Source organism: Lissotriton vulgaris, chromosome 7, assembly GCF_964263255.1.
Source record: "Lissotriton vulgaris chromosome 7, aLisVul1.2, whole genome shotgun sequence".
NCBI lineage: Eukaryota > Metazoa > Chordata > Amphibia > Caudata > Salamandridae > Lissotriton > Lissotriton vulgaris.
Window position 1 is genome coordinate 22,595,928 of NC_141695.1, and position 23,171 is coordinate 22,619,098.

General features: G+C 45.1%; 1 protein-coding gene across 1 annotated transcript in view; it reads left to right on the plus strand.

Moving 5' to 3' along the window:
• Positions 1–20,195, plus strand: part of LOC147700546 (uncharacterized) — a 130,801-nt gene extending 110,606 nt beyond the window's left edge. The window contains exons 9-10 of the mRNA XM_086929693.1: positions 2,629–2,739; positions 16,053–20,195. Coding sequence (XP_086785819.1) covers positions 2,629–2,739; positions 16,053–16,765 — 824 coding nt within the window. The 3' untranslated portion in view covers positions 16,766–20,195. The remainder of the gene's footprint in view (positions 1–2,628; positions 2,740–16,052) is intronic.
• The last annotated feature ends 2,976 nt before the right edge of the window (positions 20,196–23,171 follow it).

Sequence of the window (23,171 nt, forward strand, 5' to 3'; positions counted from 1 at the left end):
AATAGCCGCTCCTTCACAATATTCGATCGGGACACTTTTGAATTGTTTTAAATAGCGCGCAATGCTTTTAAATGTATTTAAATAGCGCAGAGCATTTTACAATGCTTTTACTTTACCCTGAAGACTTTAAAACGCTTCACAATCACCTTTTTAACAAATTAATAACTACACATAACGAACCATTTGCCTGCTTCTCTAACAAAGAGATAGTTTTATACATTCATTCAAGTATTCTCAGCGTGGAATAGACAACGCTATTCTCACAGAATAGTCTCAATCGCCAATAGAGCAATTCTTACCCTATCCTTCTAACAGATAATAACCAATCGTGTTATTACAAAACATTCACGCACTTTCAAACAGAAAACCCTAATCATAAACACAAAAATTCTTGGCAGGACATGAACCAACCACAGAAATCGTCCAACGTTAATAAGAATAGACGACGCTATCTCATCCTTCTCTCAAGCTTGGATAAATCCTACTACTCTTTTCACAAAAAGTTTTAAAACGAGGCAACAAGTCCCTGTGCTTAATGCTACAATTTCATAGGCAATCCTCACTATTACATTCAACCAGTCAATCTAATGTCCCTAAATTTGTGATGTATGTCCACAACACGTGATATATTCTATACCACAATTTTGAAGCAGAACAAATGCAACTCTTCTAGTCACACTACTCTTGCCATGGCAAACCAGGAATTTTTCACACTGCTGGAAAAACCCTTAAAACTACATATAACAATATGACAAAATCAAAAACTCAGCATATGTTCAACATTTATCCTATGTATATACTGACATGTATGTAACATGTATGTAGCATGTATGTCAAAAACAACATATAACCATCCTCTGCTACCAAAAACTGACCCAGCGCTCCTACTAAAATTCTGCATAAATGATGTCACTATCTACCACCAAACTTACCAATCAATACCAGGCCCATAAGAATAACAGAGCAGCTGAATCATGAGGCGAATGGATCTGATATGTTGTTTAAACTATCTACAATAAACAAGACCAGCTTGTAATTTTAAAAGTTTATTCAAACATATTCAGGAAAACTTAAGTTTTGGAACTTTATTAAGCAAGCATTTTAAAAAAGTCATAAGAAAGTTTTATTCAGCATTTATAAAGAGAGCTTAATTCAAGAAAATATTATTCATTTGCAGAAATAAGTGAAAAAGAGCATTTCCAAATCCTAACTAACTCTCTGTCTCTACCCTCATCGCCTGAAAACAAAGTCTTTTAAAGTCAGCTTTCCTTACGTGTATTCATCGGACAGCAGAACACGTCCCTCTGGAATCAAGAAGCGTAAGCCAAAAATCTGCTCCTAGAGCCTATTCTTATACCCTAAAACTATGGCTAAACTAACTAATTTCACATACCATCAGCTGAATTCTGGCTCCTCATTGGCTGAACCACCTCACGCCACAGTAAACTGTGACATCTTCCACCTCAAGTCCAGGCTTTTACACAAAGCCATTGTTCATGCACAGAGTCCTGGCAGCACTTCCTCAGGCTGATACATTTTGTAGCAAAGATTGTATATGTAGTGCACAAAAATGCCGCGACTCACATCCTGGCCTTGAGCCTGTCCGTTCTGAGCTTCTCGTGGCACATTAGCAAATCTCTCGACAGAGTGCCTTTTGCAGTTCTTTTCAAAAAACTTTTCACAATAAAAGTTCATAGGCTTCTCATCCTTTTCAAAATAAGTTTTTCTCATGTGGCTTTTCATCAGTAGGCCTCTTTTCAGAAAGCGTCAATTTTCTGCGCCACTTTTGCTTGCGTCACTGCGCCACTTTTTGCTCGCGTCACTTTTTCAGAAAACTATTATTTAAACAAACACAAAACAATAATTAATTCAGGTAATGAAAGCCATTCTGTTTCCAACCTACCTAGCTAATGTTAACCCATTAGTATAAGTCACCTAGCAGAAACACACAAATAAAGCAGCACATTTAATATCTACCATTCTTCATAAAGTCCAGCTGGATTCTTCATATATCTGAAAGAGTAAAAAGATAGACAAACACAACATGGATAAACAGGCACAACATAGACAAACACATAAGCACACACAATAAGCACATGCCATCAATTAATCAGCCGCATTAATGTTGACAAAGTCAATAGGACAGACAAAACAACATTAGTTATGAATTATTAAACAAACTTGCAAATGCAACATAAAGCACATTAGTCCCATGTAATGATGTGGAATTTTACTCTAAATTGGTTTAATACAACAAACCATGCAATAACTCATTAATATGTTAATTCAAGTTATGAGAGTTTTATATCACGAGCCAGAATAAAATCATTTCTGAAGCTCGCTCCATCAGTGGCAATGGTGGTAGTGGCGGTTAATGTAGTGTGAGATTGTTGGGACTGGCGTAGGTTGTGATAGTGATGGTGGTTGCCATGATAATCATGTTGGGGTGGTTAATGTAGTATGAGATTGTTGGCACTGGCATAGGTTGTGATAGTGATGGTGGTTGCCATGATAATCATGTTGGCAGAAACAGTGGCCATTTTGAATATGGGGATTGGGATTTGTTGGACTCGGGTTGGTATTCCGTAGGATACATATTTATAATGTGGTTGTTATTTTCTTATACAGAACATGACCGTATCTCACAAGTTGTATCTTTCGTCATAAAAGAAGATGGAATTCCTGATTCAATGAACCAACAAAATGCAGAGATGAGAGGTAGCATTGATAATCCTCTAGGTAAGTTATGAGTGCTCACCTAACAAGAACTGCAGAATTTTGACTCTAGCATAGATCCTTCAACTGAAATATAAGTGTGTGTCTGATGCAGCAGTATCCAGAGTGTATGGTACAGGATTCAGCATAACAGCTCTAGAGCTTTTCTCATTTTTCATAACTATTTTGCTGTGCATGTAGCACATCAGTGCGCCCATCTCTCTTTAACTGTCTGGCTTCTTAATTCTTACAACTTTACGGTTTTGCCTATCCATAGGCTTGCAGTTCTCAAGCTGTTTGCTAGAAGTTGACTGGCTTCAGTTGGCAAATGGTGGCACCAAATGAGAACTTGAAAATCCAAGGCTACTGAAATTCTCATGGGGCTTTTAATTGAAGGTTATTTTTTTTAAATGATCTTTGTATTTGTTTTTTGTGTGTTTTGAGTAACAACAAACACTATGTCAGAAAAACACATAATTAATAGATGCTATATGTTTGGTAAATCCATTAGTACACACCTCTCATGGTTCAACATCAGGGAGCCCCCTCTGTCCTCCATCCCTGTCTACTCTCATCTTCCCCTCAGCCCATATTTTAATTCACAGATTCTATTACAAGGAGTCATTCACAGTACTAGCCTGAAACTCCCAATCTAGACCATTGTAAGTCCTCCAACTTCCCCATATCTTTGGAAATAGTTTTGGGCAACCTCTCCCCTCCTAGACTGCTCTTTCCAATTCCCAATTTGTGTGGGAGAAAGTCCCTTTCGGGCATAACATTTTCTGCTTGTAGGAGATTGTGCCCTTCCCATTTTATGGAGTCTACTGTTGTTGTAGTACACTGTATGGAGCCCTTTCAGTCTTGCTTCAGAGCCACGTCTACTGCATGCATCAGTGCGGCCTCCCAATCAATATCTTCCGGCTGACCCAACTCAGGCTCCCATGTGACCCTGAGTTTTGATATGTTATCCAGACGATTATTTCGCATTATCTTTAAAGCCCGGATGTGAGGGAAGCAATATGACCTGCCTGCTTCGATGTCATTAAAAACACGATACAGAAGAGAAAAACAATCGGCTGATATAGTAAACACAACATGATGTAAGGTACATTAGAAGATATTTGTCATGAAGAGGCTCGAGTTATACTAAATCGCCTAAGGAGTGGGACGTGATCCGAAGCAAAAGATTTAGGGTAGAATTGAGTACAAAACAGTTTTATTTCTGAGCAAAAGAGATGCAAAGCAGAGATTTACTCCATGTGTTTGGAGGATGCATTGTTCCTTCGGAGATTGTGATTGGAAAAGGTAGATGGCATTGGACGGCCATGTAGGAGGTATCGAAGGTGATGCATTGAAGGTAAATGGTAGGTCTCCGGGTGCAGTTGTTTGATACATGTTTGGTACGTGCAGTGTCAGTGGTTTGCAGTGATGTAATGGTGAAGGTTGATGACAGTTGAATTTGCTATTATGTTGCCAAAGAGTGAACGGTTTATAATTGGCCTAAATTGACTAAAGTCAGACTTCAAGCTAAATATTTTGTGATTGATGTTCTAAGGTACTAGTTACTAAAAGTGGTCGCAAATGGCAACTTTTCTTTTTGAGCCTTGTATCTTTTTTTGTGAGACGACCTCTCTACTGATGGGTTGGTTTGCAAAATACCGAATGATAGTAGATCACAGGCCGACATGTCTAATGAATATTAATTAGGTAGGTTGCTATTTGTGACTCAAAGTTGAAAACCTTTTTTTTCTTTTTTTTTTAAAGCACCCTGTCTCCTCAATGGACATAGGGCTGCTTTACTTTAAAAAAAGTTTTCATTCTTGCGCATCAGAGTGTTTGTGACTGCTAAACTGTTTCATACATCTGACCCTTGATTAGGACCGACTTCTGCAAAGACTTATTGATTTTGTTAAAATAATATACAGAATATGCTTACACGACTTTCAACCAGCCCTTTTAATCTACGGTCTGTTGTGTCAGCCACGTTTTTCTTATGCCGGCTACAGCGTATACAGCAGGGGCAGTGGATCAGTCCACTTCCACTGTTAGCTAACTTCACTGTGATTGGTGCTCAATATCTTATTGTAGTTTCTTCTTTTAGCTATTTGCATTTTCCAAAATTCTATTTACAAGAAACTTGCAGCTCCCCAAACATGTCTACCATGCTCTTGCTGCTGCTTGCAGTGTGTTGCACCCACAAGTGCATTGCTAACGCCCACTGCTTTTGAAAATGCATTTTTTTTACCATTCAATGATGGCCAACGGTGTGTGGATGCGCACACAGCTGCGCACATCGTGCAAGTGTTTTGGTTGAACTTCATTACAAGAATGCTAACAAGATACCTACCTGGGTATCTTGACAATTGAGGCACCGGGACGAATGAAAGCACTGTGAAAATGCAAGTCATTATTTTGTTGTAACATTTTACTACCTACAGTACAACATAAAATCTAAATCCTATTTTTGTAAAGTGTGAACTGCTCATCCCTAACGGTCCCAATGTTCTGGGGTCCGTCGGGGAGATTAAGTGAACTATTGCCCACAGTCACATGGTGCTGGTCTGAGCTGCTGCCAGTGCCGGGGATCAAACCGTGAGCCCCATGCTCTGAAGTCAGCCACTCTGGCTGCTGCGCCACACCTATCCCTACTTCTGTGATTGGCAGGCTGCTATCCTTCGGCTACTCACTCTTAGGGGACTACTTGTTTCTTTTTGGTTTAGCATTACATGAGTGTGTGTGTGTGCTTCTCCTCTCTCTCCTTCTTATGCTTCTGCCACCCTAATACACACCTGTGCTACGGCCATCTTCGTGTGCTGCATCTTCTGCTTGTGTGCTTATTCCCCTGGCCAAACTCTGCATGCTACGTTTTCCCTTGTATGCTTTTCTCCTGTCCTCAATGTTGCTTCTCCCTCGTTTATTGCTTTTCCCCTCCACCCACATGCTCTGTGGTGCTTGCCATCCAGCTACCCCAAACACACCGTAGTTGCTGAAAATTGGTGTGGGAGCACACTGCTTCACCTCCCAGCAGGGTCACCCCTAAGCATCATGGTAGATGTAGTCCGACAAGCGAGTACACTTGCAAAGTCTTTAGAGTGTTTCACCAGGTGGGTGCAGATTAGTGCTGGCCATCTCTGGACACGTGTTTCTAGATTATTATTTGTCATCAGCAGAGATTAGGCATTATTTGGGGTTGCTGAGCAGGCTGCCGTATCCTTGGAACGTAGTATCTCTCCAGGCGCGCAGGTGCCTCTCCACGAGCTCGTCAGCCCACAGCGCCTCGAGGGAGCCTTCAAGTAGAAAATTGGTGTGGGAGCACACTGCTTCACCTCCCAGCAGGGTCGCCCCTAAGCATCATGGTAGATGTAGCCCGACAAGCGAGTACACTTGCAAAGTCTTTAGAGTGTTTCACCAGGTGGGTGCTCTGTGGTGCTTGCCATCCAGCTCCCCCAAACACACCGTAGTTGCTCACCTCTGGCTATGTCCTTTTAAGAAAAGAATATTCTAATTGTGTTATCTTAGTACTAGGCATCAAATTAATACTGGCGCCTCAACCGTTAAAAAGCCCTTTTGTGCATGCATGCTCCAACAAAATGTGTCAAAAAACACAAGACCTGGTTTACAAGGCACCTCTGTTTAGGTTATATATTTTCAAACGGGGGTGGGGTTTCAGAAAATGTGAATACCAAATATTCCTCTCTTTTCCATTATGAGGTAATCACCAACCTTTTTTTCCCTTTTTTTGCCAGTAATTCGAGCATTTGGCTTTTAACTTACCTCTTACGCCGATGTCTCCTGGGTAGTGGTGTCACTGTTACCGGGCAAAGAGGAAGGAGTAGCCAACAATTTCCAGCATTGTATGCTGGCAGTGTGAAACTGGATGGCCGGAAATTGCCTTAAACTGAACTCGGCAAGAACGGAAGTCCTAATATTTGGTTCAAACGCTAATTTCTGGAGTCCAAACTGTTGGCCTGAAGGCATGGGCAATGTCCCCACCCCTGTGTCCACGGTTAGGAACCTAGGGGTACTGATTGATGACCAGCTTACCTTTGGACCTCAGGTCAATGCGTTGTCCTCCTCCATCTTTTTCCTGCTCAAGACAATCCGTAAGATCCTCCCCTTCCTTCCAGAAAGCTGTAAGTAAGTAAAGTAAAGTAAGTAAGTAAAGTAAGTAAATTGATACTTGTATAGCGCACTACTCACCCGCAAGGGTCTCAAGGCGCTTGTACGAATACCGCTGTGGAACCCATCCTGGCTTTCCCTGTGAAATGTCCACTCCTGGGCACCCCGAAGGTGAAGCCAGGCATCCACAGCGCTGCTGGGGCCGTTGTGGAGATTAAGCAAGCTATTGCCCAGAGTTGCAGAGTGGGACTCATGATTAGAATAGGCACCGAGGCGAGAATTATCAGGTCTGTAGAATTTTGAGCCCGAGACCCGCCGAGGCGGGGAATTGAACCCTGCATCAGGGTCTGCCGCTCTAACCATTGAGCCACACTGTAAGAAAACAGTTGTCACTACGCTGGTCCTATCGCGCTTGGACTACTGTAACAGCTTAACGCACAACAGGGCATTCTGAACAAAATGCAAGCTCTGCAAAATGCCGCAGCACGCCTGATCACAGGCATTCCTAAGTACGCCTCTGTTACCCAGGAGCTGGTTAAACTTCATTGGCTCCCGGTGCGAAAGCGGATCTCGTTCAAAGCTCTTTGCCTGGTATTTATGGCCTTGCGAGGTCTAGGTCCGTCTTTTCTTCAGCAGTATTTTCGTTGGTATCGTCCTGCAAGGCACCTTAGATCTTCTGAGGCAAGGTTGATTGCGGTACCTCGAATCAGGACAGCACGGTGGGGGGGCAGAAGCTTTGTGCTGGGTGCAGCCGAGGCCTGGAACTCCCTGCCCCTGGCTCTTAGGAAGATGACAGATTTGATGGTCTTTAGGAGAGGTCTTAAGACTTGGCTGTTTACTCTCTAATCTCTATATGGTCTCTGCTTTGGAGTATTACTTAGCGCCAGGATACATACGGGCAACAGTGCGCTGTATACATTTCAAAAATAAATAAACTTAGAGCTAAAAACTGTTTTTACACCTGGCGGTCACCACCACTTTGAATATTTCCATCACCATATAAACGGAATTCTAAACAGTGTAATGAAAAAAAGATCCAAGAGGACTCAAAGTGTGAAGAGACAAGATGACCCCTCACGTGTGCACCACCAACGGGCTTACTGGTTGGTACTCACCAGTCGTGTCCACTTTTCTCATCATTGGTGGTCTTTTTGTCTCAAGAAAATAAATGTAGTGTCCAAATGAAATGAAATTAAACTGAGTGCTGTGGAGTGAAACGATCACATCCCACGATGTGACCGTGTGTGTTTAAAATTGAAAAAAATGCACTATGCTGAGAACCAACTTTATTACTCAAAAGTGCACTCCTTCAAATTAAAAGCGGATGCTTGTCTTGCATACCGTTTACTGCGCCAACATGTTTCTTTGTCACATCAATTTTTATGCAAATTCTTCAGGGCAAACAACTTCACCAAGGCACCAGTATTGGACATATAATACACCGTTTTCGGAGACTGCCAAATGTAAAAATAAGAAAAGAAAACACTCCATCACTCACAACTCCCTCAGGGTCAGAAGACCTCATACTGCATTTTTCATGCAGATTATGTTCATATTTACCCTCAACAAGCCACTGTTCCAAGTACCAGCTTGATCTGTTGAGTTCACACAAGAGGTTCCATCTGTTAGTCCTCTAGGTGGATTGAACATTCAGCTATAATGTCAATCTATAGGACAATACGCACATTGTTTAAAATTGACCGATGATTTCCAAAGCCAACTCAGTCTATAGTGTCTTAGGGACTGCTGTGGGATTATCTGGCAAGGTACAAATCTTATCTGCAGGCCAGCTTTTAATACCGTCAGTTCCTGATACAGCATGAAACATCACAGGCAACCCACCTTCTACTGGGGTTTTAGCATTTTGGTTTGTAATGATGTTCACTCCCATGGGAGTTACACTGCAGGCAGTACTATTTACATTGTGGCCTATTCCGGAGAACAAATCAGAATAAATGTCTAAATTACTGCTACTTTCCTCCTCCCCCGCTCAGCTAGGAGAACTTAATCTTTATTATTTGTATCAAGGACAATCCCCAACTCTCTTTGATGATGCCAACCCAAGAGATTGGCACCTTTGCTTACCATGTACACGTTGCCCCATGTGCATCTCCCTTTGAATTTAATACACGCTATCATCATCCCCAACAATGGAATGTTCCCATCAGCATACCCTATGGCTGAAAGGTCCGGTTCCATCATATTGAGACTGGAGGTGTCAAATATGTCATTTATGACATCAATGTTAACTAAGGTAACCGGAGCCCACGAATCAGCAAGCACGACTATGGGCTTATTATTCACAAAGATGGTACATTTTGGATATTCAACAGACCTGTGGGCTTTGAAGTGCCCAAGAGGAATTTGGGAAGTTTGGCAGTTCCTGGCTCTTATTTGAAAAATGTACTTAGGGGTCAAGTCCCCTTCACAGTGCACTACTTTCACTTGACTGTTCTCACTGTTTTTGAAAACTCTGCCCAGGTGCCCCTTCTTGTTACATTTGACACAAGTGACATTACCGGCAGTGCAACGCACATCATTGGCAAGATGATTGCTGCTGCCACGGCTATAGGATTTTAACCTTTCCTTTTCCATGACCAAATGGTTATCCTTGACCTCTCCGGGTCTAACCTTGAATACCTCATTCTCAATGCAGTTTTCCTGCGCATCACTGCTGTTGCGAACGTTGGCAACAAGCTCATTGGGATTCTTCATCTCTTTGATACACTTAGCAGTGTTTTCTACAGAGACGGCTCTGCTAACCGCTTCTTTCAATGTAGGGTTTTTTGCCAGGAGCTTTTCTTGAATATGATTATTATTCATTGGCCCCTGATAAGTGAGTCGGTGATTTCACCAAAGTCACAAAGTTGAGTCAGGCCTCTGCTGCTATGTAATTCATGACAGATTCCTGTTTACCTTGGATACGGGTAAAGAATTTATGCCGCTCCAAAACAACGTTTACCCTGTCACCAAATGTGCTTCTAATTTTAAAAGAGAGACTTTAAACTCATCCATATCCTCCTCATCCTCTTCTATCTCCGGTTCAGGTAAGGTGTCTTAAATCTTGCTACCTTATACAATAAGATTTGTTGTTTGAGGACTGCTGAATACCTCTTGCCGCCAATAGCAGTGAAGTATGAGGCAAACAAATGTATCCATTCTTTCCAGTGAATTTGTGGTTCCCCGATTTCATTTAGAAATGGAGTAGGTTGGCTCATAGCTTGTCCAGCCGTAGTGGTGGGGTAAGTTATCCTTGCAGGCTGCAACAGGAATTACTAAAAGGCGGAAAGTGGCCACACAATACTAAGGTGCAACCGAGGGAGGTGTGAAGGAGGAGCCTACTAAGGGACAGGAATGGAATTACTGAATAGAGACCACAATGCGTAACAACTACAAGTAAGCTAAGTACAATCTGAGAGACTAATGCATGCATGTATGGTAGCAGTCCCTCTATAGTACTCTAAAATACACACTCAATAAATGAAGAATGCAGGAAAACGTTGCTAATAAACAGTACTCAGTAAGCATAATACTTTATATACACTCTAAATAAAAGATGCATGCAGAAAGACTTTGCTTGAAACAGTGCTCATTAAGCTTAGACCACCTCAGGGACTCAAACATACAAGATAAACGTTTCACTTTTGGACACTCTAGGTAAAATGAAGCATGCAAGAAAACTCTGCTTGTGAAGCAACCAGCAATATACACCACAGCTGTGAAGTGAACCAATTAAACTTGAATACTGGGATGATGCGGATATGTAAAGGGAATATTAGAGAGACAAGGAGGGGTGGAGATACGCATAACACATAAAGATGTCCAATGGTTCAATGAAGAAGGTGTGCCTGTCACCGTGTAGTGCTGCACACACCGTGCTTTGACCGAGGTGGAAAGTGTATAAAGGTCTTCACAGCTGAAAGCATATAGATGTCTCCACAAGCTCGCCCTTGGGGAAGCGTAAATGGGAGGAGCAGTACTCTTCAGTGTGTCTTAGCCCTGGATAATGAATATTTGGTATGGAGAGCAAGGTTGGTGTGTGTATCACCGCAGAGGTAGACACACAAGGATGAACAGGATTGTGGCCATGAAATTAGTGAGAGTGTCACCCTAGAAACTGCTGAGCGCTGAGAGTAAAATGATAAAAGGTCTTTCTTGGGAGGAGGAGGCTTCACGTAGATGAAGACTAAGCTCGGCCGAAGCAGCTGATAAGATGATCGTAGGTATGGGCAGAACTGCACAACTGAGTGGAAGAAATGCTGGATGACCTAACCGGTTCCATAGCTGCTGGTGCGCCGGGAAACTGACGAGCTGCGCTCTGAGAGGAAACTGATGTGCGGCGCTCTGAGATCTGTGAGGAAGTCTGGATGCAGATAACGCTGCTGTGTCGCAGAGAGAGAAAGGAACTGCTGCAGATGTCAGTAAGCCAGAGAGAAGCAGCCAGATGCCGGCGATCACCTCAGAGAGAGGAGCCGTAGGGACCCGACTCTCCTTGGCTGAAGAAGCATATGACTCAGGAAGTGCTGCGGCACAACCGGCCCCAGACTGCACACTGTCAACGTAGCGGTGACACACCTCAGAACCTTCACGCAGTGCTCCGAGGATTTGCAATGGTCGTGAAGCACTGCTGGGCACTGTGGCGAACTCCCGCGGCGCTCCGGGGATCAGCGATGGTCCTGGAACACTGCTGGGTACTTTGGTGAACGTACTCACCAAGCGGGCACAAGCACAAAAGGTCCCGCAACGGCAGGCAAATTACTGGCATGATCAGGTTTCTGCAGGAGCTTGAACCTCGGCAGACCCCCACCGAGTCAATCGTGCAGGAATTTCTCCCCACAGAGGTAACACTTCAGCACTCAACTCCGGCCGTCTCCCAGACTGCTACCAAGCCGCCCCAGGACACACCGTTGGACTCTTCACCTGCCACTCCTGCAAGTTCGATTGCATCAGAACCCACACCAAATCCACAGACTCCAAGCAGAGCTCTGACGCTAACCACCTGAAGTGCATCCTACTCAACACCCGCTCGGTCCACAGACACGCCAATGAGCTTTGGAACCTACTCGACACCACATCGCCGGACGTCCCATTTCTCACAGAAACCTGGATGAACGCCTCATCATCGCTCGACATCGCCAAAGCCATCCCGGACGACTACAAGATCATCCGAAAGGACCGCATCTACCAAACAGGAGGAGGAATCGCCATCGTTCATAAGAACACCATCCGCATCACGACCAGTTCCGATGACAACCTCACAACCGCTGAACACCTTCACTTCCAGATTCACACCGACCCGAAGACCACACTCAGAGGCACCCTCATCTATAGACCACCCGGACCCCGTACACAATTCAGCGAAGACATCACTGACTTCATCAGCCCTCACGCCCTCCCCTCTGAGGACTACATTCTACTGGGAGACCTCAACTTCCACCTGGAAAAGAATAACGACAGCAAAACCACCACCCTCCTGGACAACCTCGCCAATCTCGGACTCAAACAACTTGTTGTTACCCCCACCCACTATGTCGGGCACACGCTCGACCCAATCTTCACCTCCAGCAAGCACATCTCCTTTAATCACACCACAGCTCTCCATTGGACGGACCACAGCTGCGTTCACTTCAAATACAATAAGACCACGACCCACATCCACCCACAACTAATTCCCCGGAGAAACTGGAATAAAATTACCACCAACCAGCTCTTCACATCGCTTCACCAAAACCCTCCTGCAAAATCATCGGACCCAAACCAAGCAGCCACCAACCTCACACAATGGATCACCCACAGCGCTGACGAATTAGCACCCTTGAAAAACCATCAAATCAAACAAGGCAGCAAAAAAGCCCCCTGGTTTAATGATGACCTTAAGAAATCCAAGAAGATCTGTCGCACCCTCGAGAAAGCCTGGCGAAAAAACCCATCCACTGACAACCTGGCCACCTTCAAGAACGCCACTCGCAAACACCACCAACTGATCCGATCCACCAAGAAATCAGCATTCAAGGATCGACTCGACAACAACGCCCACAACAGCAAAGAACTATTCAACATCGTCAAAGAATTTACCAACCCCACCACCGGCACCAACGACATCACTCCATCCCAAGACCTCTGCGACGCTCTAGCCTCGTTCTTCCACAACAAAATCGCTGACATACATAACAGCTTTGGAGACCAGCCCACCCCACCTACCTCCGAACTAAAACCCCCCTCCAACAACCTTTACGCCTGGAACCCAATCACCACTGAAGACACCATCCGCCTGATGAACACCATTCACTCAGGATCGCCAACCGACCCATGTACCCACCACATTTTCAACAAAGCAGACTCCATTATCGCACCCCATCTTCCAGACGTCATCAACTGCTCCCTGAACTCCGCCACCTTCCCGGAAAGCTGGAAACACGCCGAACTCAGCGCCCTCTTGAAGAAACCTACAGCAGACCCCACCGAACTTAAGAACTACCGCCCCATTTCGCTCCTGCCATTCCCTGCCAAAGTCATTGAGAAAGACGTCAACAGCCTTCCTCGAATCCAACAAATCCCTCGACCCTTCACAGTCCGGCTTCCGAGCCAAACACAGCACCGAGACCACCCTCATCGCTGCAACAGACGACATTCGAACTCTACTGGACAACGGAGAAACTGCTGCCCTCATCCTTCTCGACCTCTCCGCAGCCATCGACACAGTCTGTCATAACACCCTTATACAACGCCTCAGCAACGTCGGAATACAAGGAAAAGCATTGGACTGCATAATCTCGTTCCTCGCCGGAAGAACCCAGAGAGTCCGCCTCCCCCCTTTTAGATCAGAGGCCACCGAAGTCATCTGCGGCGTACCCCAAGGATCTTCACTCAGTCCCACCCTCTTCAACGTATACATGAGTCCCCTCGCATCCATTGCACGCCAACACAACCTCAACATTATCTCCTACACAGACGACACTCAGCTGATCCTATCCCTCACCAAAGGCCCAAACACCGCCAAAACCAACCTACACGATGGGATGAAAGAAGTAGCCGAGTGGATGAAGAACAGCCGTTTAAAACTAAACTCGGACAAAACGGAAGTCCTCATCTTAGGATCATCCCCCTCCGCCTGGGACGACTCATGGTGGCCACCGGCCCTGGGAACCGCACCCATACCAACGGACCACACACGTAACGTGGGCTTCATCCTGGACTCCTCCCTCTCAATGACCAGACAAGTCAACGCCGTCTCATCATCATGCTTCAACATCCTACGTATGCTCAACAAAATCTTCCGTTAGATCCCCACCGAAACAAGAAAGACGGTCACCCATGCACTGGTCACAAGCCGACTAGACTACGGAAACACCCTTTACGCCGGAACCACAGCCAAACTACAGAAAAAACTGCAACGCATCCAAAACACCTGAGCCAGACTCATCCTAGACATCCCCCGCCAAGCTCACATTTCCGGTCACCTGAAAGACCTCCACTGGCTCCCCGTCAACAAGAGAATAACGTTCCGCCTCCTCACCCACGCACACAAAGCCCTCTACGGCCTAGGACCCAAATACCTCAACACGCGCCTGTCCTTCTACACCCCCACCCGCCAACTTCGATCGTCCAATCAAGCCCTCGCCGCAATTCCACGCATCCAAAGATCCACCATGGGAGGAAGATCCTTCTCCTACTTAGCGGCCAAGACCTGGAATTCCCTCCCCACCCACCTCCGCCTCACACAGAACCACCTCTCCTTCAGAAAACAACTAAAATCTGGATATTTGATAAGTAAAGCTCCCTCAAGCGCCTGGAGACCCTCTGGGTGAGTAGTGCGCTATACAAATTTAAACTTGACTTGACTTGACTCCAGTCGGAAACGCATTCAGAACAGGGGTAACTCTTCCTCCTCACAGACCCGGCAACACCATAAGGATACTTCGAGGGCAGACGCTGTAGTCTTCTTCGCCTCTCAAGAGAGATGCCTCTGTGGTAATTGAAATATCGTCAAGCAGAAGTGCAGGAAGGAGCGAGCAATGAAAGGGGAGATGACTGATGGCCCCCTCCGCCAATTTGTTACCAGTGTTGTAATTAATATAAAAAGTCAGAGGCAAGGTGAGTACAACCTTCTTTATTCTGTCATCCACTCTCCGCAACTGACAGGCTGTCAACATTCTACAGTGAACTCTAAAGGAACGTTCCAAGTGGGAGGAAGAGGCGGGGGAGGGAGGAACGTACCAGAGGCAAGAGAGGAAGATTACAACAGGTCATCTTGTCTCTTCACACTTTTTTTGAATCCTCTTGGATCTTTTTTTCATTACACTGTTTAGAATTTCGTTTATATGGTAATGGAAATATTCAAAGTTGTGGTGACTGCCAGGTGTAAAAACTGTTTTTAGCTCTAAGTAAAGGCAAAAAAACGGTTGGTGATTACCTCATAATGGAAAAGAGAGCCATATTTGGCATTTACATTTTGTGAAACCCCACCCCCGTTTAAAAATATATAACCTAAACAGAGGTGCCTTGTAAACCAGGTCTTGTGGTTTTTGATTGATTGTCGAGTGGAGGGCGACCTGGCTTTTCTTCCCTCTAAAGCTCCTATTTGTATCCAACAAAATGTGGCCGGCCACTTCTTCCTACCCCTTTATTTATTTATTTTGCTTACGGGAATACTGCGTATCACCTTGCCGGCGCTGTACAGCTTTGTTTAAAAGCATTGGCAAAATCAATAGGTCCCACTGGCACAACTTATTGCTTATTTAAATATGCTATGATTTTCAGTCCTTTTAATAGCGGTATACTGTGAACTAGTTTACTTTCTTTGTTTTTTACCCAAAAAAAGGATTTTACACTACTGCTGTGTTCAATAAATACATTAAAAGGACTTGAGTGCCTGTCTCTGGCACACAATAATCTGAGTTAAGAAGACCTCTGATTGCAATTAATAGATTCTTTATTTAAATTCTACTAGCTAGGGAGAAGACTAGTTGAAAAAAGTATTCATAAATAGATTTTAAAATTCTTGCGAATGATTTATTTTGGAAGGACGCTTTCTATACATTTAACTGTTAGTCATTTCATAGCATGTGTATTTCAAGTGCAGCTGAAGCCCAAATCTGCGTTGTAAAACCTTGGGTTATTTTGATGCAGCCTGTAATTAGTTTGAAATTTATTATTATTGACTGTCAACCATATTCTTTTGTGTTAAACCAATGTTTACCTCTCATTCTATCCAACAGATGATCGAGCCACAAAAAGAAAAAGAAGCTATAGGGAGCCTCCAAAATGTACTAAAAAGGTGCCTCCATTGGGAAAATCCCGAACAAAGGTATTGCAAAGCTCCCTGAAAGGACAAGACTCGAGGAGGCAGTTGTCTGAAAGTTTTCACGAACTGGAAGAGCAGATATCTTCTCTGTGTGACCGCGGCTTCATGAGTGAAACGTATTCTAATATCCATTCAGGGATAGTCAAAGAAACCTTGTCTGATAGACCTAGTGAAGGCGAGTGTGATAGGAGGGAGAAAGTTTTCCCTAGTCCATTCACAAGTGCCAATTGTGAAAAAGATGTCTGCCACACAGAAGGTATTACTGAAAATCAGGCCTCATGTTCGGGACTTGGCGATATTAACGAAGAGAGAAGGGTGCCACAACAGAGCCCTGAGTTTGAGAAAAACATTGACCAGACGAAAAATCAGATTGGAGCAGAGGACACAGTGATGGCAGAAAGACCATATACTTGCGATGAATGTCAGAAGCGCTTTCGTAATATGTCAAAACTTATGAGACACCAGATCACACATAGTAAAGAGAGGCATTATCAATGTACTGAATGTGGTAAAACCTACAATCGAAGCGACAATCTCATCAGACACCAGAGATCTCATATAAGAGACTTTCCAGCCCACCTGGACTTGTGGCCCACAGCAATGGCACCCTATGATCTCCAGAATTAAGATTTCACTGGCCCTAAACCAGTGTTCAGGTGAACATTTTAATACGCTCTGTACAAATGTAAAAATGATTCTTAAACTTCCTTTCTCAGGGAGGATCGCCATATTTTACTGGTTTTTTTATTTAATGACGTGGGTGATTGTGTCGCTTTAGAAATCCTTAACATCTTTTTTTTATTTTTTAAACCTGATTCAACACTATGGCCCAAGATAAGGGAAACAAACATAAATAAGGGATGTGGAGTGATGGCTGTTTACAAACATAAAATGTTGCATTTAGCAGTGAGGCAGCACTGTTATGGGATAGTATTTATTCTTAAAAATATTCATTTCCCCACTGTGTCGAAGTTTAGTGTTAGAGTGATTGCAGTTGCAAATATGCAGCCACAAATGTGCAGTCATAAAAACTTGAGCAGGTATGAAGAGTAGCAAGATGGTTATTATTAGCACTTGGTAATGTCAGGGCAACAAGTAATGCTGAAAGTTTGAGGGCGTCAGTAAGCTGTCATCCCACCACACTCAATAGAAGAAGTGGCGTGAAGATATCTGCGCAACAAAGGCTAACTTGTACAACCAGCATGAAGATCAGGTTAGCGGAAGATACATCCTGGATGAAAACCTGTACCAGATACTCTTCTGGATGGTGCATGTATCTCCTTGCCTAAAACTAAGACTGCTGAGGTTGACTAACACACATGTTGCCCATACTTCCATAATAATAATTTGTAGTTGAAAAGCCAACAAATCACTCCTCAAGGGTTTCAAGGCTCTGGGGGCCATCTGAGAGATTAAGTGAACTATTGACCAGAGTCACATGATGCTGAGCTGAGCTGCTGCTGGTCCGGGGATCGAACCGGGCTCCCCGCTGCTGCGCCACACCTCTGCCTATGTGTTAGTATACGGTTTCTGAGGCTGCAAGAAAATCCATCAAACCTTTAACCAGTTCATGAAAGGAGTATTGCCATTGCAGCTGAGGCTTGTACTCAAATACGCTACATCCCAATAACTGACACATCTTTGTTTTAGTAAAAAGCTGCCGTCTGTTACGTCCAAATCAAATAATGCATTTTGGGCATGGATTGCTTGCATGTGCCGTGGATAACAACAACTGTAGCAGGCATTTATATATCTGTACATGATAATTACCTCTTGTGAGGAAGAAACGTGCTACACATCATGGCTCCCTCATACAAGGGCAACGCTTGACTGCTGGGCAAGGACAAACCCACACATGCACTTCAAACCCAAATGTGCCTGGGCCTTGTATAACAGGCACAGGACTGTGTTCCTTGGATCCTCAGACTCATGCACAAGTTGAGTAAAATAAGAGAAGCACAAGTGCAGTGAAAGATAGCAGAGTGGATGAAATGCAACATAATGCATATATAATCTCAGATGACACTGTACCTCATATAATTGCCAGCTCTACATTCTGCAGAAGTGAACCATCTGTGCAGTGTGTCTCGTTGCACCCCAGTGCCCGCCTTTCAACTGATGATGGCTGTGAGAAAGAATATAATAACAGATCACATGACATGACCACAAATGAGTGCCTTTCTGTAGTGCACTCCAATCCTCTTTCATAGCAAAAACAAATCCACTTATGGCAAAGTAGCACTTGGCTTGATGGCACACTGGCCAGAGTATGTTAACCAGAAGAAGGTTTCTGCCCCCCGTTCCCTCATTGGAGACGTATACATGTACCAATGTGACTACTGGTCAGTGGTCTGATGTGGCTCAGCAGCTTATCCCAGCATTGTGGGTCTGGGCAGAGTTTTATGTCATCTGACATCAAATTAGCTTCTACTGCGGGTGTAGGAAATCTAGTGAGAAGAACATGTATTACAGGGATTTACTATAAAGACTTCTCAAATGTTAAAATCCAATATGGCACCAGCTTATGACAGATCTGGGTTTTACAAAACGGAGATAAGCAGCCTAAATAACATATATTGTAATACCTACAGCAACAGTTAATATAAACTACGTGAAAAAAGCATGGTCTGAGGACCACTTGGGATGATGGGTAATGAACCATGCCCTCCAAAATAAATAATGTTCACTTGGGACCATGGACTGGGGCAGCAACCTCATTTAGGGCCCGATTCATGAAAGCATTTTTTCTGGATGTGTGTCATAGACCTGGAAGTTTATGAAAAAGTTAAACCTTAGTAAGGAGTAAAACACAGCTCCTCACCAACATCTTTGTTCCACATGGCATCTTTGTTGGCTGTTAGTTGTTGTGTGTCCTGCTGCACAAGTAACGTCAACTTTCATTCATTACATCGTATGAATCTGCTGTGAATATCGGGCCGTCACAGCCCTGGCTTGCATCCCTGTATGCATCTTGACCAGTAGCAGCATTTGGTTTTGCCATCACTGATATTTTTTTACTTGTAATCCTGACAGATGCACTCACATGATGTAATTATTCTCTTTTACTGCGTTTATTCGCGATATTGTTGAGCATTGAGGTACAGTAGATGAACAGGACCTTCTTTCTCTGCATTGGATCTTTATATATGCATCTGCTCTCATCCCCGCCACTGATCGCTAACCCTCATTCACCTGGCCCCCCTGGCAGTGTTTGACACGGTCTCACACCCCATTTTCATTAGGCATCCACACAAGATTGGCTTCCAAGGACCTGCTCTTCGCTGGATCTGCTCTTTCTTAATGGATAGAACCCAAGCTGCAAGTCTGACATCTTATTCCTCGAAGCCCGCAAACTCCACTAAGAAGTACCTTAATGTTTATCGCCACTCTCTTCAACACGTACATGATCCCCCTAGTCGACGTCAACAGTTCATACAACATCACCATCCTCTCCTCTCATACTTTCCTTCTCGGACAAACACCCCAGCACAAGAAACTAGTTTACCGCCTGCATGACCGAAGTCACTAGCTTGATTAAAGCCGCCAGTCTCAAGTTTAACACCAACAAGACAGAAGTAGTGATCTTCAGCAAGAACACCTCACCATGGGATCCAACTGGTGGTCGGCCGAACTAAGACCCACAGCCACAACCAAACCCAACTAACACGTCAGGACCCTCAGAATCAATATCAGCGGCAAACTGGACATAAACCCACAAGTCAATGCAATCACTGTATTTGCTTCCACACCCTGAAGATGCTGAGGAAATCTTCATATGGCTAACAAGCAACACTAGAGAAACCATCATGCCATAGTCACCAGTAAGTTGAACTACGAGAACACCCTTTATGCGGGGATCACAAATCAAATCATCAGAAAACTACATACCATCCAGAACTCAGCAGCCCGACTCCTCTTCAACCTCCCATGCTGAGCTCAGATCACACCACACTTCAGGGAACTCCACTGGATTGCGATACACAAACACCCTCATTTCATACTCCTCACACATTCACCTTCAAGGCACTACACAACTTAAGCCCCACCTTCCTGAACAGTCAAATCTGCTTCCACCAACCACCTAGACACTTAATCTCTGCAGGACTCCTGCTTGCACACATCCTACTCCTATTCAGAAGTAGATCAGGAGGATAGGCATACTCTCATATCACTCCTAAAGTGATAATAGTTTCACTTTTGGACACTCTAGGTAAAATGAAGCATGCAAGAAAACTCTGCTTGTGAAGCAACCAGCAATATACACCACAGCTGTGAAGTGAACCAATTAAACTTGAATACTGGGATGATGCGGATATGTAAAGGGAATATTAGAGAGACAAGGAGGGGTGGAGATACGCATAACACATAAAAATGTCCAATGGTTCAATGAAGAAGGTGTGCCTGTCACCGTGTAGTGGTGCACACACCGTGCTTTGACCGAGGTGGAAAGTGTATAAAGGTCTTCACAGCTGAAAGCGTATAGATGTCTCCACAAGCTGTGAGAGCTCTCGCCCTTGGGGAAGCGTAAATGGGAGGCTCAGTACTCTTCAGTGTGTCTTAGCCCTGGATAATGAATATTTGGTATGGAGAGCAAGGTTAGTGTGTGTATCACCGCAGAGGTAGACACACAAGGATGAACAGGATTGTGGCCATGAAATTGGTGAGAGTGTCTCTCTAGAAACTGCTGAGCGCTGAGAGTAAAATGATAAAAGATCTTACTTGGGAGGAGGAGGCTTCACGTAGATGAAGACTAAGCTCGGCCGGAGCAGCTGATAGGATGATCGTAGGTATGGGTAGAACTGCAGAACTGAGTGGAAGAAATGCTGGACGACCTAACCGGTTCCATAGCTGCTGGTGCGCCGGGAAACTGACGAGCTGCGCTCTGAGAGGAAACTGATCTGCGGCGCTCTGAGATCTGTGAGGAAGTCTGGATGCAGATAACGCTGCTGTGTCCCAGAGAGAGAAAGGAACTGCTGCCGATGTCAATAGGCCAGAGAGAAGCAGCCAGACGCCGGCGATCACCTCAGAGAGAGGAGCCGTAGGGACCCGACTCTCCTTGCCTGAAGAAGCATATGACTCAGGAAGTGCTGCGGCACAACCGGCCCCAGACTGCACACTGTCAACTTAGCGGGGACACACCTCAGAACCTTCACGCAGCGCTCCGAGGATTTGCAATGGTCGTGAAGCACTGCTGGGCACTGTGGCGAACAACGCCGGACGTCGGATTTCTCACAGAAACTTGGATGAACGCCTCATCAGCGCCCGACATCGCCAAAGCCATCCCGGACAACTACAAGATCATCCGAAAGGACCGCATCTACCAAACCAGAGGAGGAATCGCGATCGTTCAGAAGAACACCATCCGCATCACGACCAGTTCCGATGACAACCTCACAACCGCTGAACACCTTCACTTCCAGATTCACACCGACCCGAAGACCACACTCAGAGGCACCCTCATTTATTGACCACCTGGACCCCGCACACAATTCAGCGAAGACATCACTGACTTCATCAGCCCTCACGCCCTCCCCTCTGAATACTACATTCTACTGGGAGACCTCAACTTCCACCTGGAAAAGAATAACGACAGCAACACCACCACCCTCCTGGACAACCTCGCCAATCTCGGACTCAAACAACTTGTTGTTACCCCCACCCACTATGCCAGGCACACGCTCGACCCAATCTTCACCTCCAGCAAGCACATCTCCTTTAATCACACCACAGCTCTCCATTGGACGGACCACAGCTGCGTTCACTTCAACTACAAAAAGACTACGACCCACATCCACCCACAACTAATTCCCCGGAGAAACTGGAATAAAATTACCACCGACCAGCTCTTCACATCGCTTCACCAAAACCATCCTGCAAAATCATCGGACCCAAACCAAGCAGCCACCAACCTCACACAATGGATCACCCACAGCGCTGACAAATTAGCACCCTTGAAAAACCATCAAATCAAACAAGGCAGCAAAAAAGCCCCCTGGCTTAATGATGACCTTAAGAAATCCAAGAAGATCTGTCGCACCCTCGAGAAAGCCTGGCGAAAAAACCCAACCACTGACAACCTGGCCACCTTCAAGAACGCCACTCGCAAACACCACCAACTGATCCGATCCACCAAGAAATCAGCATTCAAGGATCGACTCGACAACAACGCCCACAACAGCAAAGAACTATTCAACATCGTCAAAGAGTTTACCAACCCCACCTCCGGCACAAACGACATCACTCCATCCCAAGACCTCTGCGACGCTCTAGCCTCGTTCTTCCACAACAAAATCGTGGACATACATAACAGCTTTGGAGACCAGCCTACCCCACCTACCTCCGAACTAAAACCCCCCTCCAACAACCTTTGCGCCTGGAACCCAATCACCACTGAAGACACCATCCGCCTGATGAACACCATTCACTCAGGATCGCCAACCGACCCATGTCCCCACCACATTTTCAACAAAGCAGACTCCATTATCGCACCCCATCTTCCAGACATCATCAACTGCTCCCTCAACTCCGCCACCTTCCCTGAAAGCTGGAAACACGCCGAACTCAGCGCCCTCTTGAAGAAACCTACAGCAGACCCCACCCAACTTAAGAACTACTGCCCCATTTCGCTCCTGCCATTCCCTGCCAAAGTCATTGAGAAAGCCGTCAACAGCCTTCCTCGAATCCAACAAATCCCTCGACCCTTCACAGTCCGGCTTCCGAGCCAAACACAGAACCGAGACCGCCCTCATCACTGCAACAGACGACATTCGACCTCTACTGGACAACGGAGAAACTGCTGCCCTCATCCTTCTCGACATCTCCGCAGCCTTCGACACAGTCTGTCATAACACCCTTATACAACGCCTCAGCAACGTCGGAATACAAGGAAAAGCATTGGACTGGATAATCTCGTTCCTCGCCGGAAGAACCCAGAGAGTCCGCCTCCTCACCCACGCACACAAAGCCCTCTACGACCTAGAACCCGAATACCTCAACACGCGCCTGTCCTTCTACACCCCCACCCGCCAACTTC